The following is a 14,138-nucleotide window of genomic DNA, read 5'->3' as shown; positions in this document are numbered from 1 at the left end:
ACTTGGACTCAACACACTAGTTCTTTCTGGGTGAATTTTAGTCAACATGGGCAACAGCTTACCACTACTTTATAATGCAGGCATCACATCCAAAGTGAATGAAAAATGAGATCGATGCCATATTCTGTTGGGGCAGTGGAGAACTGTAAGGGTAAATGCTACATAAGTTAGGAAAAGCTTTTTGGAAAGGAAAAGTTTAAAAATTAAGATTGGTCTTTCCAAGATACATTATTCAATTGTTATTGCAGTAGGGAAGCAACCTGCCTAGAGAGCAGGAGGCTGTTGGTTTGAATCTCTGCTGATGTGTTTCCCAGAATATGGGTAACTCCTATCTTGGGCAGCAGCAATATAGAAAGGTGCTGAAAGGCATCATCTCATACTGCATGGGAGAAGGCAATGGTAAACCACTCCTGTATTTTACCAAGAAAACCACATGGCTCTTTGGTCGCCAGGAGTCAACACTGATTCGACGGCACAATCTTTCCTTTTCTTTATATCCACTAACTCATTAGGGGAGGAAGTGGTATTGAATATGCTTTTTCCATGTAGAAGTCCCGAAGTACTTTCAATTAAGAAGATCTCAGAGAACAGGTGATAGGAAAGACCTCTCCCTGAGACTCTGGAGAGTCACTGCCAGAGAGGATAACATGGTACTGGATTGACTATCTTAGAAACTTGTTGTGAAGGTAATTATGGGGGCAGATGAGCAAAAGAACCCATTCACCAACCTAAGCTTCTCTGAAGGGAAGGGTGAGAGTGCATGCACATTTCTGAGGTCCTCAAGAGTCCCAGAGGATTAAATGAAAAAAATCCATATAAAGATTGTGTCTGTCCACATGGTGGAAAGGAGGCAGAGTTGATAGAGCATATGATATTTTACTGCCCGTTTTATAATGACCTCAGATGGCCTTCAACTTTCCCCTTATTAGCAAGTTTTCAAGGAAACTCAGATGAATTCTATCTAACCTATCATTTTTCTGACAAATATCCAAAAGTTACATTGAGGCTACAAAATTATCTAGACACATTTCAAACTGGCTTTCGGGCAGGCTATGGGGTGGAGACTGGCTTGGTCGGCCTGATGGATAATCTCAAACTGGGAATTGACAGAATGCGTGTGGTTCTGTTGGTCCTTTTGATCTCATGGTGTCCCTTCAATACTATCAACCACAATATTCTTCTGGAACATCTATGGAGATTGGAGGTGGGCGGCACTGCCATGCATGGTTCCACTCCTACCCCTTGGGCAGATTCCATGGTGTCCCTTAGAAACTGTTGTTCTTCAAAATCTGAACTGTTGTATGGGCTCCATATTGTCTCCTCAGGGCTCCATATTGTCTCCAATGTTGTTTAACATCTACATGAAGCCACTGGGCGAGATCATCAGGAGATTTAGATGCTGATCATCAGTATGCTGATGACACCCAAATCTACTTCTCCATGTCAACCTAATTGGGAGAAGGCATAACTTTCTTTAATGCCTGCCTGGAGACGGTAATGGGTTGGATGAGGGTAACAAACAGAAGCTGCATCCAGATATACTTATTGTGCAGGGTCAGAACTCAAGGGACGATTTTGACCTGCCTGTTCTGGATGCGGTCACACTCCCCGGAAGGAACAGGTGCAAAGTCTGGGAGTGCTTCTGGATCCGAACTTCTCCCTGATGACCCAGGTTGAGGCGGTGGCCAGAGGTGCTTTCTATCAGCTTCGGTTGATACACCAAGTGCGTCCATTTCTTGAGTTGAATGGCCTCAGAACGGTGGTACATATGCTGGTTACCTCCAGACGGAACTACTGCAATGCACTCTATATAGGGCTGTCTTTGTACATAGTCCGGAAACTGCAGTTTGTACAGAATGCGCCAGCCAGGTTGGTCTCTGGGTCATCGAGGAGAGACCATATTACTCCTGTGTTGAAAGAGCTACATTGACAGCCAGTAAGTTTCCGGGCAAAATACAAGGTGCTGATTATTATTACCTACAAAGCCCAAAACAGCTTGGGCCCTGGGTATTTAAGATAAAGTCTTCTTTGCCATGAGTCCCATCACCCGTTGAGATTAGTCTACAGTTGCCACCGGCTCATCTGGTAGCTACTTGATGACAGGCCTTCTTCCGTTGTTGCCCCTAGGACTTGGAATGTACTCCCTCTGTTGAAATAAGAGCCTCCCCATCCCTGGCAACTTTTTTCAAAGGCACTGAAGACACATTTCCCCCCAGGCTTTTAATTAGATTTATAGTTTTAATAGTTTTTTATTACGGCTTTTAAGAGTTTGTAATGTTTTAATCATTTTGAATTTTGTTTAATTTTTACTGTTTTTGTTGTACACTGCCCAGAGATGCAGGTTTGGGGCAGTATATAAATATATTAAGTAAGTGTGTGCTGCAATATGTAAAAGATGAGATGATTAAAAGATTCCTTGGATAATGGTTGTATGCTTTTATTGTATTGTAACTTTGCTGTATTTGGATGAAGTTGGTAGGTGATCGAAATAAAGAAGACTGATGATCCACTGACATTTTAACAACAAGATTCTGAAAACGTTGAGGTACTTAAATGGTTTTAAGTTCAAATATTCTACTTGTACGAGGGAAAGAGGTTGACAGTACACAATATAAATATGAATATTAGCAGATATTTAAAACAGTACTTACTGCAAGTGCCGCCACTGAACATTGGAATTGTTTCAAACATCATTTTATGAAAGAGCAGTGCTTCTGGTCTGTAATCCACTTGATTCTTTAACAGGTAGCTATAGTAATATACATAGCGCCTCTGACTGGGAATAGTAACTCCCTAATAAGAAAAAGAGATCAGTTATTATCCTTAGGGTTTTCACAACGTTACTTGAAGAAACTGGGCTTCAGAAATTAAAATCTGCTGAGCATTTGTGATGGTTTGAGAAGTTTAGCTCACTGTTCTGAGCAGAACTAAAAAGCCCCCCCCAAAAGGCTAGCAAGAAGCCAGACCAATTTTCTTCAGATGGTCCACATCACACCCATTTCTTCTGTATACATTCATGAGAATACAATTTTCCCCCAATACTTCAAATTAATCAACACAGAGAGGATGACTAAGGCAATGTACACTAGCCTACAAGTAGGAATACACACACCTCTCAACAACATTGTGGCAGGGAGGAGAGAGCAGCAGAAGGGGGCACAGGACACTGTTATTCCTACCCATTTCTGTGCCGCTCATGAAAATGAAATTAGTATGGATTTGGCAGTGGCTTGGCTCAGCCTCTCTGTCTGTACTTCATCTTACCATGTGAACTCATGTAACAGTTCACAATAGGGCCTCTCCAACACTGAGTCAGTATTGGCTTGGAACTGACTCGATATTTTACCGATAATCAGTATTTGAGAACCTACCCTTTACGTGCCAAGTTTAAAAGCACTCACCGCCACTGCTCTGGGTAATCACCAGTATTACCCAGAGGTAATTACCCAGAATAGGTTAACATGAACTGAGAGGTTCATGTTATATATTCTGTAAGTTCAAATCACCACATCCAAAGGCTCAACAATGGCAATACTGATGTAAGCAGTCAACTTCTAGAAACACTCACACAACCTCAATCTAAAGTGTGTTACCCAATAGTGTGGACCAAATGCAGGGGGAGAAAAGCTCTGTGCATACATTTAAGTTTTATGAATCATTTCAGAGGTTTCCCAGTCCCACTGCTTTAATGGACCTGACACACAATTTGAACCCATGTAGTTCCTTTGAGAGACTCACACAATTCTCCTGCAAAGAATCCAAAGCTTCACATATAAAAGCAACACACTTCCACTTGTAAATAATTCCCTAGGCCAAACTGCCAAATATAGATTTGTCTCATTTTGAGGAAAGTTCTATTAGCAATTTTAACCAGAAATATGAGAGAGCTACAGAGAACAAGTAGCTGAGTGAGAAGCATAAAGATGTTAAATGCAGTCATTGATATCAAGAGAAGTTCTTATGGAGATCCGCATGGGGGGGGGGGAGGGTTGAAAACAGAGAACTCTGCAGAAGGCACCCTAGACAGAGACTCTTTCCCTTTCATCTTTAGCAGCACACTGCTGTGAGGAAACCAGCATTGTTTACAGAGTGCGATGCTGTGGGAGAAAAGATTAAGGGATTCCAGGTCATCCTTTGAAGTATGCACCTTTAAACTACCCGAGAACAAAAACAGGACAACTTGGATAGCTTAATGCTAATACAAAACTTATTGTTGATTTATTACACATCAGCACCGTAGCCAATTTTCATTTCTCAAGGTTAAAATGAGCAGGACTCCCACTCCCACCCCCACCGCCAATATCTCCAAAAAGGTGATGCTCACAAAGACTAAAGTGCAGTTATATTCCATAATACCAACTGTTATATTTCTGCCAACCAAGCCAGTCAGCTTTGGTTTGGGAAAGTTCAAGTATCATTAGTCTCTCCTACTTAATATTCAAACATCACCAAAACGGCATCCAAAGTAATAATCTAACTTGCTCTTGTCATAAGAATTGGAACACTCAACCCGCTTGGATGCTTGCACTTATAGCTGAGCTGATCGTAGAAATATAGCTGTTACCTGGTTACAAACAGAGCTGTAAATTCAGTTTGAATCAACCCACCTGACATTCTCCAGACTTTAAAATGTAACCTCAAGCAGCACAATATTTCTGAACACGGCTGATATTAAAAAAATTGTGGTGATAGAGAAGGAACTTTTGGACACTGAAGCCAAGTTTTACATCCCTGAAGTTCAGGAATACATGGCAAACTCTACAGATGTCACAATCCAACAAGAAAACCCTGTGAAGAGGCAACTTCATTGGAAGGGTCACTGAAAGTATCAGAGGCACCAACAAAATTGAAGATTTAGAGTAACTCTTTGGTATGTTTCTCCCTTCAGTACAGTACCTACTAAGTCACCCTCAGAAAGTTATAGAACTTTTTAACAAGGCCAATGCTTTTTAACATCTACATAAAATCGCTGGAAGAGATCATCAAGAGATTTGGTGCAGGGTGTTATCAGTATGCTGATGACATCCAAACCTATTTCTCCATGTCAACATCATCATCATAGTGGCCATGACAACTATGGGCCTATCTCAAGTGGTCTTGGGGCTGACGCAGATTGCTGGCCACACGCTTGATTTGGTCTTTCACTCTGATCAGGGTGGTGTTCCATGGGTGGGGAATCCTGTGATTTCTCCATTGTTATGGACGGACCACCATCTGGTTAAGATTGGACTCACAATCACTTCCCACCTTCGCAGGGGTGAGGGACCTATTAGGATGGTCCACCCGAGAAGGTTATTGGATTCAATAGGATTTCAAGAAGCCTTGGAGGGATTTAGTGTTGGCTCTGCCGGTGATCCTGTTGATGCCCTGGTGGAGAACTGGAACAGCAAACTCACTGGGGCAGTAGACATGATTACTCCTAAGCGTCCTCTCCAACCTGCTTCAAACTGGCCCCTTGGTATACAGAAGAACTACGGGGGCTGAAGCGGCGAGGTAGACAACTGGAGCACAAGTGGAGAAAGACTCAGCTTGAATCTGACAGATTGCAACATAGAGCTCATTTGAAGACCTATGCTCAGGAGAAACATGCAGCAAAGAAACAATTCTTCTCTGTATTGCATCCGCAAGTTCACGTCCGGCGGAGTTGTTCAGGGTTGTGAGAGGGCTAGTATGTGCCCCTCCTCCCTTGAATCAGAATCTGGAACCATCTATTTCCCGCTGTGATGTGTTTAACGAATTCTTTGTGGGGATCATTTCCAGTATGTGACTCCTGAGGATGTGGACAAGCTGATTGGAACGGTGCGGCCTACCACATGTTCTCTTGACCCTTGCCCGATATGGCTTATATTATCTGGCAGGGGGGTTGTTGTAGAAGGCCTGGTAGAGATCATAAATGCATCTGAAGGAAGGTAGGATGCCTCCTTGTCTTACAGAGGCAATTATTAGACCGCTTCTGAAGAAGCCTACCTTGGATCCCTCAGAGTTGAGCAACTACAGGTCTGTCTCCAACCTTCCGTGGCTGGGCAAGATAATTGAGAGGGTGGTAGCCTCCCAGCAAAAGACAGTCTTGGAGAAAACTGATTATCTTGACTCATTTCAAACTGGCTTTCAGGCTGGCTATGGGGTGGACACTGCCTTGGTCGGCCTGATGGATGATCTCCAATTGGAAATGGACAGAGGAGGTGTGCCTCTGTTGGTCCTTTTGGACCTCTCAGCGGCTTTCGATACTATCAACCATAGTATACTTCTGGAGTGCCTGAGGGGATTGGGAGCCGGAGGCACTGCTTTGTGGTGGTTACATTCCTACCTCTCGGGCAAGTTCCGGATGGTGTCCCTTGGGATACTGCCGTTCTTCAAAACCTGAACTCTTGTATGGTGTGCCTCAGGGCTCCATATTACATAAGAACAGCCCTGCTGGATCAGAACCAAGGCCCATCTAGTCCAGCATCCTGTTTCACACAGTGGCCCACCAGATGCCGCTGGAAGCCACAGGCAGGAGTTGAGGACATGCCCTCTCTCCTGCTGTTACTCCCCTGCAACTGGTACTCAGATGCACCCTGCCTTTGAGGCTGGAGATGGCCCACAGCCCTCTGACTAGCAGCCGTTGATAGACCTCTCCTCCATGAAGTTATCCAACCCCCACTTAAAGCCATCCAGGTTGTTGACTGTCACCACATCTTGTGACAGAGAATTCCACAAGAGGATATTGTCTCCGGTGTTGTTTAACATCTACATGAAACTTCTGGGAGAGATCATCAGGAGATTTGGTGCAGGGTGCTATCAGTATGCTGATGACACCCAAATCTATTTCTCCATGTCAACATCATCGGGAGAGGGCATAACCTCCCTAAATGCCTGCCTGGAGTCGGTGATGGGCTGGATGACGGATAACAAACTGAAACTGAATCCAGATAAGATGGAGGTACTCATTGTGCAGGATCGGAATTCAAGAGACGATTTTGATCGCCTGTTCTGGATGGGGTCACACTTCCCCAGAAGGAACAGGTACGCAGTCTAAGGGTGCTTCTCAATCCAAGCCTCTCCCTAGTCTCCCAGGTTGAGTCGGTGGCCAGAAGCGCCTTCTATCAGCTTCAGCTGATACACCAGCTGCGTCCGTTTCTTGAGATGAACTACCTCAAAACAGTGGTACATCTGCTGGTAACCTCCAGATTACTGGATTACTGCTATGCGCTCTATGTGGGGCTGCCCTTGTATGCAGTCTGGAAACTACAGTTGGTCCAGAATGCAGCAGCCAGGTTGGTCTCTGGGTCAATCTAGGAGAGACCATATAATTCTTGTATTCAAGGAGCTGCATTGGCTGCCAATATGTTTCCAGACAAAATACAAGGTGTTGGTTATAACCTATAAAGCCCTAAACACCTTGGGCCCTGGGTATTTAAGAGAACGTCGTCTTCATCATGAACCCCACCGCCCACTGAGATCATCTGGAGAGATCCATCTGCATTTCCCACTAGCTTGTCTGGTGGCCAATCAGGGAAGGGCCTTCTCCATTGCCCCTCTCCCCCGAGGCTTTGGAATACGCTCCCTAGTGAAAGAAAAGCTCCCCCCCATCTCTAACAACTTTAAAAAGTCTTTAAAGACACATTTGTTCACCCAGGCTTTTAATTAATATTCTTTTAATAGTTTTAATGCTGTTTTAAAATATTGTTTTAATGCTGTTTTAAAATATTGTTTTAAAAATTTTAAATTATTGTAATGTTTTGCTTTCTGTTTTTGTTTTAACTAATGTTTTACTTTCTGTTTTTATTTTGTAAACTGCCCAGAGACGTAAGTTTTGGGAGGTATAAAAATATGTTAAATAAATAAATAAATAAATAAATAAATAAATAAATAAATAAATAAATAAAATCAGAAGGCATAACCTCCCTAAATGTCTGCCTAGAAACAGTGATTGGCTAGATGAGGGTTAACAGACTGAATCCAAATAATATGGAGGTACTTACTGTGTGGGGTTGGAACTCAGGAGTCAATATTTTGTTGTTGTTTTTAGTTTTATTTGTATTTAAACAAGGAAAAAGAAACCAATATGACATCTCACAGTTATCTAATACATCAACTTGGATTCCACTTCTCTCACCATGTCCCCTCTTATTTAATTCTAGTTCAATGACAGTAAAATACATATCTACATAATTAAACAAACATCAAAATTGAAAATATAAAACTTGTAGTGTCATTACAGAGAAAACCCAAATCTCAGATGTGGAGTTAATCCATGTACCAAATTATAGTGTACTGGAGTCAATTTTGATCTGCCAGTTCTCAATGGGGTCAGACTACCCCAGAAGAAACAGGTACGCAGTTTGCGAAGGCTTCTGGATCCAAACCTCTTCCTGGTCTCCCAGGTTGAGGCAGTGGCCAAAGATGCTTTTTATCAGCTTCGGCCAATAAATGGCCTCAGAACAGTGGTACATATGCTAGTAACCTCCAGACCTGACTATTGCAATGTGCTCCATGTGGAGCTGCCTTTGTATGTCATCTGGGAACTGCAGTTGGTACAGAATGTGGCAGCCAGGTTAGTCTCCACATCACCTTGGAGAGACCATATTACTCCTGTATTAAAAGAACTACACTGACTACTGTTACGTTTCTGGGCAAAATACAGATGTTGGTTATAACCTATCAAGTCCTCAACAGTTTAGGCCCTGGATATTTAAGAGAACGTCTTCTTTGCCATGAGCCCCAACGCACATTGAGATCATCTGGAGAGATTCATCTGAAGTTGCCACCAGCTCGCCTGTTGGCTGCACAGAGACAGGCCTGCTCCGTTGCTGCCCCAAGACTCTGGAATTCACTCCCTGCCTCCCCATCTCTGGCAACTTTTTAAAAGTCCTGAAAGACTCATTTTTTCACCCAAACCTTTTAATGTGACTGTGGTTTCAAATTGTTTTAACATTTTCATTTTTGTTTTTTGTTGCTGTAAACAGTCCAGATGGAAATTTGGGGCAGTCTACGAATTTAATAGACAGACAGCTCAGTAGTAGAGCATCTGCTTTGCAGGCAGAAGGTCCCAAGTTCAATCACCAGCATCTCCAGATAGAGCTGGGAAAGACCTTTAGACAAAACCCTTGAGAGCTGCTATCAGTGAAGAGTAGACAATACTGAGTTAGATGGAACAATGGTCTGACTCCAATCATAAAGGACGGTGAAAGACATAAAAGGAAAAGGAAATGTGAACTAAGTGAATGAATGAAGATGCAACAAAAAGCAGTAAGGAACTCTAACCCTGCTGCTTCTGCTCCCCATGAGGCAGAAATAGTGAGGAGGTCCTTACTCCCCCTTCCCCTTTATGTGGGAGGCTATTGCATATGGCTGAGCTGGGGGACTTGGGCAGGTTCTCCTATATAGTTCTTCACGTTCCTATATGTAGGACTGTATAGAATGGTGGAGCATTTGTGACACAATTTTAGATCTAATACAGAACACCAGGGCTACAAGGTTTAAAGGAAAACAAAGTTCTTTTCATTACTTTTAAGTATTTCTACATCTTCTGCCAAGTGTAGCTCTAGGAAACTAAGTGGTTTCACAATATACAATTTTCTAATTATCTCAGTGACTTTAAAGGAAGATTCATATCTTGAAATCAATGAGACTAAATACAGTCTATTAACTCTTATATGTCATATGTATTCCTGCATTTTAAGCATGCTGGAAAGCAGACCATGTAGACGTTTTCAGTATGTCACAGAGCATGATTTTGAAAGCACTCATCTCTGTATTCAGAAAATAGCAGCAGCAAACATCCATGTATCCAACATTTGCTATCTGGATGCCTAATACCTCTGAAAAGAGTTCACGACAGGTTTTTTAAACCCTCAATTTTTGTTATAGCTGGAGAAATAGGAGCTATTTTAATTTAATACTGAGTATAGTCTATTTTCCCTTGCAGATCAATACTGCTACATTTCATGTCAAGTAGAGACAAAATCTTGTTTTAAACCTTTTGTTTCCTCATTTTAAAAGCTTTTCATAAGGATACAAGAATAATTTGTGCAGAAAATAATGAACAGTAGTCAGCAAGCACACCAGTTACCTTCATAACCATTATATATATTAAATCTCTAAAGTCACTAAAATTGTACAAAATACTTTAAAATATGCTATCAGCCTCCATCAGTGTGATTCGTTACTTCTAATAAATCTGTAGCTCAACTGTCATGGTTTGGTGCTCTGTTTCAACTTTTATAAGATTTCTGACATATAAGAACCAGGGATATATAAACCAGCAATTTCAAGTTATATATGACCCAACTTAATGGTATATATGATATGAGATATATGAACCAACTGAAATACATGAGCCAATTTATGTCCAAATGAAACCAAGGTAACTAGGAACACTATATGGGAATACTGCCACAGAGTTCATTCAGTGTAACATACAAAGCAGCTCTTTGGATTGGAAGCTATTAGAGCAGGGCTGTACAACTTCGACCCTCCAGCTCTTGGACTACTACTCTCATCATCTCCAGCCACAATGGCCAAACCTCCTGGATGATAGAAGCTGTGGTCGAACATCTGCAGAAGGGCTGAAGTTGTGCAGCCTTGCATTAGAGAAGCGGAGACAATTATCAAAAGTTTAAAATTTTAAAATAGATATACACCAACTGAATAGCTAAAGCTTGATATGCTATAGCAAGCTAGACCATACTGGACAACTCTGTCCTGTTGTAGAAGCTAATGACTTATCTGGTGGTGAAAACTGGTCATACATTTATGGAGGAAAAATACATACACCAACTGTAGCCTCTCTGGAACAGCCCACCATTTGACAGTTTGTGCTGCTGTAAACTAAATACCTATCTCATTCTGGAAGAACTTCACAGGCCCTATTACCACCAATTACCTGGGACTTAAACCATCCACTCCACCAGCATCTTTTATAAGTCATTTCTATGCCTGGCTGTGGGTGATGAAGGGCACTGTCTATTTTTTATATTTTTCTGGATGTTGTGCACATACACAGCAGGGACCAGAGATAATGAGGTCACATTAATTTAACTGTTTCAACTGAACAGCAACTTTTGATTAATCCATTAAAATGTTTTGATTTTAAAAGGTATCTCCAATGGATTGGACAGTGGATTTTTAATGCACTTTCTCTTCAATGCAAGTACTGTATTTACAAATCCATGGGTGCCAGGTGCCTTCTAAGAAGCATTTTCCCTCTTCTCTCTCAGAGAAGGCATCACCTGAGATGGTGCCTGCTACAACCTATGTATCATCTATAAAAACATGCTTTGTTCTTTAAAACGAATATTTTATTCATATGCAAGTATAAGCATGTTTATTAAAACTCATATGAGAATCAATTAAGATTTACACAAGTGACAGCCCTAGTTGCAATTAACCTGTGAGGTGGAGAAGATATGCTGTTACTGCTGCTTCCTTTCAAACTGCAGTTCCTTTCTCCACCTAACAAATGCAGCAGGAAGAGACATATGAAGTTTTCTTTATCTTCATTTAAGTTCTGAACTGAGTTGGCAGGAAACATGGATCTTTTGGAATTTGGGTAAAAGGGACGAGATCTAGAATGCCAATGAAATGGTAGGAAAGAAGTGGATCTCTTTGATTTCCCAATTATTCTTCTAATTACTTATGTGTGTGGCAAACCTGCCAAGAACAGAAATTCATGTTTTGTTGTTTATTGCATGCATATTTAACAGTAAGTTGTGACGATGAGATGGCAGCACAACTTCAGCTCTTCAGCTATTCAACTACAACTCCCATAATTCCTAATCACATTGACCAATAGTCAGGGATGATGGGAGCTGTGGCCCAACATCTGCAGGAGGGCCAAAGCTGTGCAACCCTGCAATAAGTTAACAATGAAAAATGTCTTATATGGATAAAAATCAACAGTGAAGTAACAAATGGAATCTACGTTTTTCAAAAGTCTGGATACATTGCTTGCCATCATGTAAATGAACGTAGTTGGTCAGCTTAGCCATAATTGCAAGGTTTCACATCTTAGAAAACCATTCCCTTTTTGTTAAACTACCATTATTTGCTTTGAGTACCTAAATAAATTAGTTTCTCTGAAAACAAGTCGGGTAAAAGGTTACTCTTTCACTTTAAAAAATATGAATGGTCAAATAAATAAGTCTATAAGTTGTAATCAAAAGCACTACAGACAATTTGTGGGCTGCACAATGTGCACTTCTTTGGTGGAAAGAAAAGTGAAAATATTTTCCTATTGGTGCAGATTGCTAAGAATATTGAGAAACAAAGAAAACGTCTAAACAAAATAGTGAAACATTGTTTAGGATACTACATCTTCGTGATCTCAAGTAATATACATATGCCACAAAAATCAACTTATTTGAGATATTCTACATGACTTAAATAAAAGCACATGAGGAAAAAGCAAGTTTCTCACCTTTTTATCTCTGGTCCTTACTTCTCCATAGAAATCTAGGGCTTCCTGTGCCTTTTGAAATCTTCCTCGATGTAACAAATACGCACAAATCATTACACCAGTTCGTCCCTTTCCAGCTTTACAGTGGATTGCTGCAACATGATTGCCATCTTCACTAAGCCATTGGTCAAGATCCTCACAAAAAGGTTTGATAAGCTCTAGTTGTGGTGGGTTGTGGTCTTCAAAAGGATACTGTGCAACTATAAAATGGAGATAATATATCGATTAAATCAGGTATCAGATGCCTCTTTGCTCAGTAAGAATAAACGTTTAAAGTGGTGGTTCTTACTTAGGAGCGGAGAAGCAACCGTCCCTATTCAAGACAGCACTGCATTCCTCCAGTAGCTATTGCCAGTATCCTGTTTATCTAGTTTTCTATGTACTGTATTTTCTGGTAGAAAGGCGCGTACGTTTTTAAACGTTACTTTAAGGCACCGGTGGCCTTTATGCCTATGCAGCAGCTACACCAGAATTGAGAGGTGAGAGAAGGAGGTGCTGCAGTAGCAGCACAGAACTCTCCAACCAGCAGTAGGCTCCATGTGGCCGAAAGGGCCTGGAAAGAATGGAGCCTCCCTGTATTGCTAGCCCTGAAAGCTCTTTCTAGCAGCATCGGAGAATTGACTCAGCTACTCAGCTGGAGCACACGCTATCCGGAATAACAGCTCTCCCCAGCAGCAGCAGTGTATCAGCTCTGCCACTCAGCTGCAGCCACTCTTCCAAGCAGCACACACCCCAAGTGAGTGGCGGAACCAATCCTCCGATGCTGCTAGGAAGAGCTTTCAGGGCCAGCAATACAGGGAGATAAGCACTTTCTAATTTCCACATAAAGGTACCTCCCACTGCCTCCTGCCCCTATGGCACCTGCATTGGCTACTGAATATGGCCATGGCCTTGCCATGGGCACAACCTGGTCACTCCCACCAGAGCAAACACCTTTGGGGGGGAGAGCAAGGGGCCAAAATGCCCCCATATGGAGTGCAAAGGGCTATCAATGGGAAATGGAAAGGTGGGGGTAGTTGGTGCTTTAGCTGCGGCATTTACATCGATGCGATTTTTAAAAATTCAGCTGTTTTTCAATGGTATGGCTTATACACTGATGTGGCCTTTCTATCAGAAAATATGCTAACTGTTTTGAGAACTTTTGTTGAAAAGGAGTATATAAATATTTGTAGTAGTGTCTACCTTGTGTGTGTTATTCTATTGTGATCCCTTTGGAAACAGGAAATCATCTTCTTATTCTTTTCTCTATGTAAACTGCCATGAGAACTTTTCTGTTCATGACTACTATATATAATACCAACATGTAGATATTTAAAATCACATGTTTTATAAAGCTATAGCATTATGTAACCAATAAACTAGCAGAGGCTTGCACAATTTATGATTCACTATACCAGATACAGTTCACCAGTCATTTATTGTGACTTGCCAGGCACTTAATCTGTCTATAACCAGCTCTATTCTCCTGCTTTGGGCAGGAACCCCGCCCCCAGCAGCAATATGCGCCTGCGCCACTCCTCATCCCCTCAGTCACCAAGTCCACTTTCAGGAGACCCCACGGGGAGGATGGGAGGGCATGTAAAAGTACAGGTGACCACTAGAAGAACCAAAGTTACAAATGAGTAACCTGCTCTTCGATGTGGTCTCTGTCTTTTACAACAATGGGCACAAAATAAGCTAGCAATCAAGGAGAAGGAAA

The 14,138-nt window shown here is 41.7% G+C and overlaps 1 protein-coding gene across 1 annotated transcript in view; it reads right to left on the bottom strand.

Moving 5' to 3' along the window:
* Positions 1-14,138, bottom strand: part of PTEN (phosphatase and tensin homolog) — an 85,685-nt gene that overhangs the window by 12,094 nt on the left and 59,453 nt on the right. The window contains exons 5-6 of the mRNA XM_053307449.1: positions 12,401-12,639; positions 2,652-2,793 (exon numbers count right to left, since the gene is read on the bottom strand). Coding sequence (XP_053163424.1) covers positions 2,652-2,793; positions 12,401-12,639 — 381 coding nt within the window. The remainder of the gene's footprint in view (positions 1-2,651; positions 2,794-12,400; positions 12,640-14,138) is intronic.

The sequence above is a fragment of the Hemicordylus capensis genome, chromosome 3 (assembly GCF_027244095.1).
Source record: "Hemicordylus capensis ecotype Gifberg chromosome 3, rHemCap1.1.pri, whole genome shotgun sequence".
Taxonomy (NCBI): Eukaryota; Metazoa; Chordata; class Lepidosauria; order Squamata; family Cordylidae; genus Hemicordylus; species Hemicordylus capensis.
The sequence above is the reverse complement of the archived record's forward strand: the minus strand, read 5'-3'. Positions and strand labels throughout refer to the sequence as shown.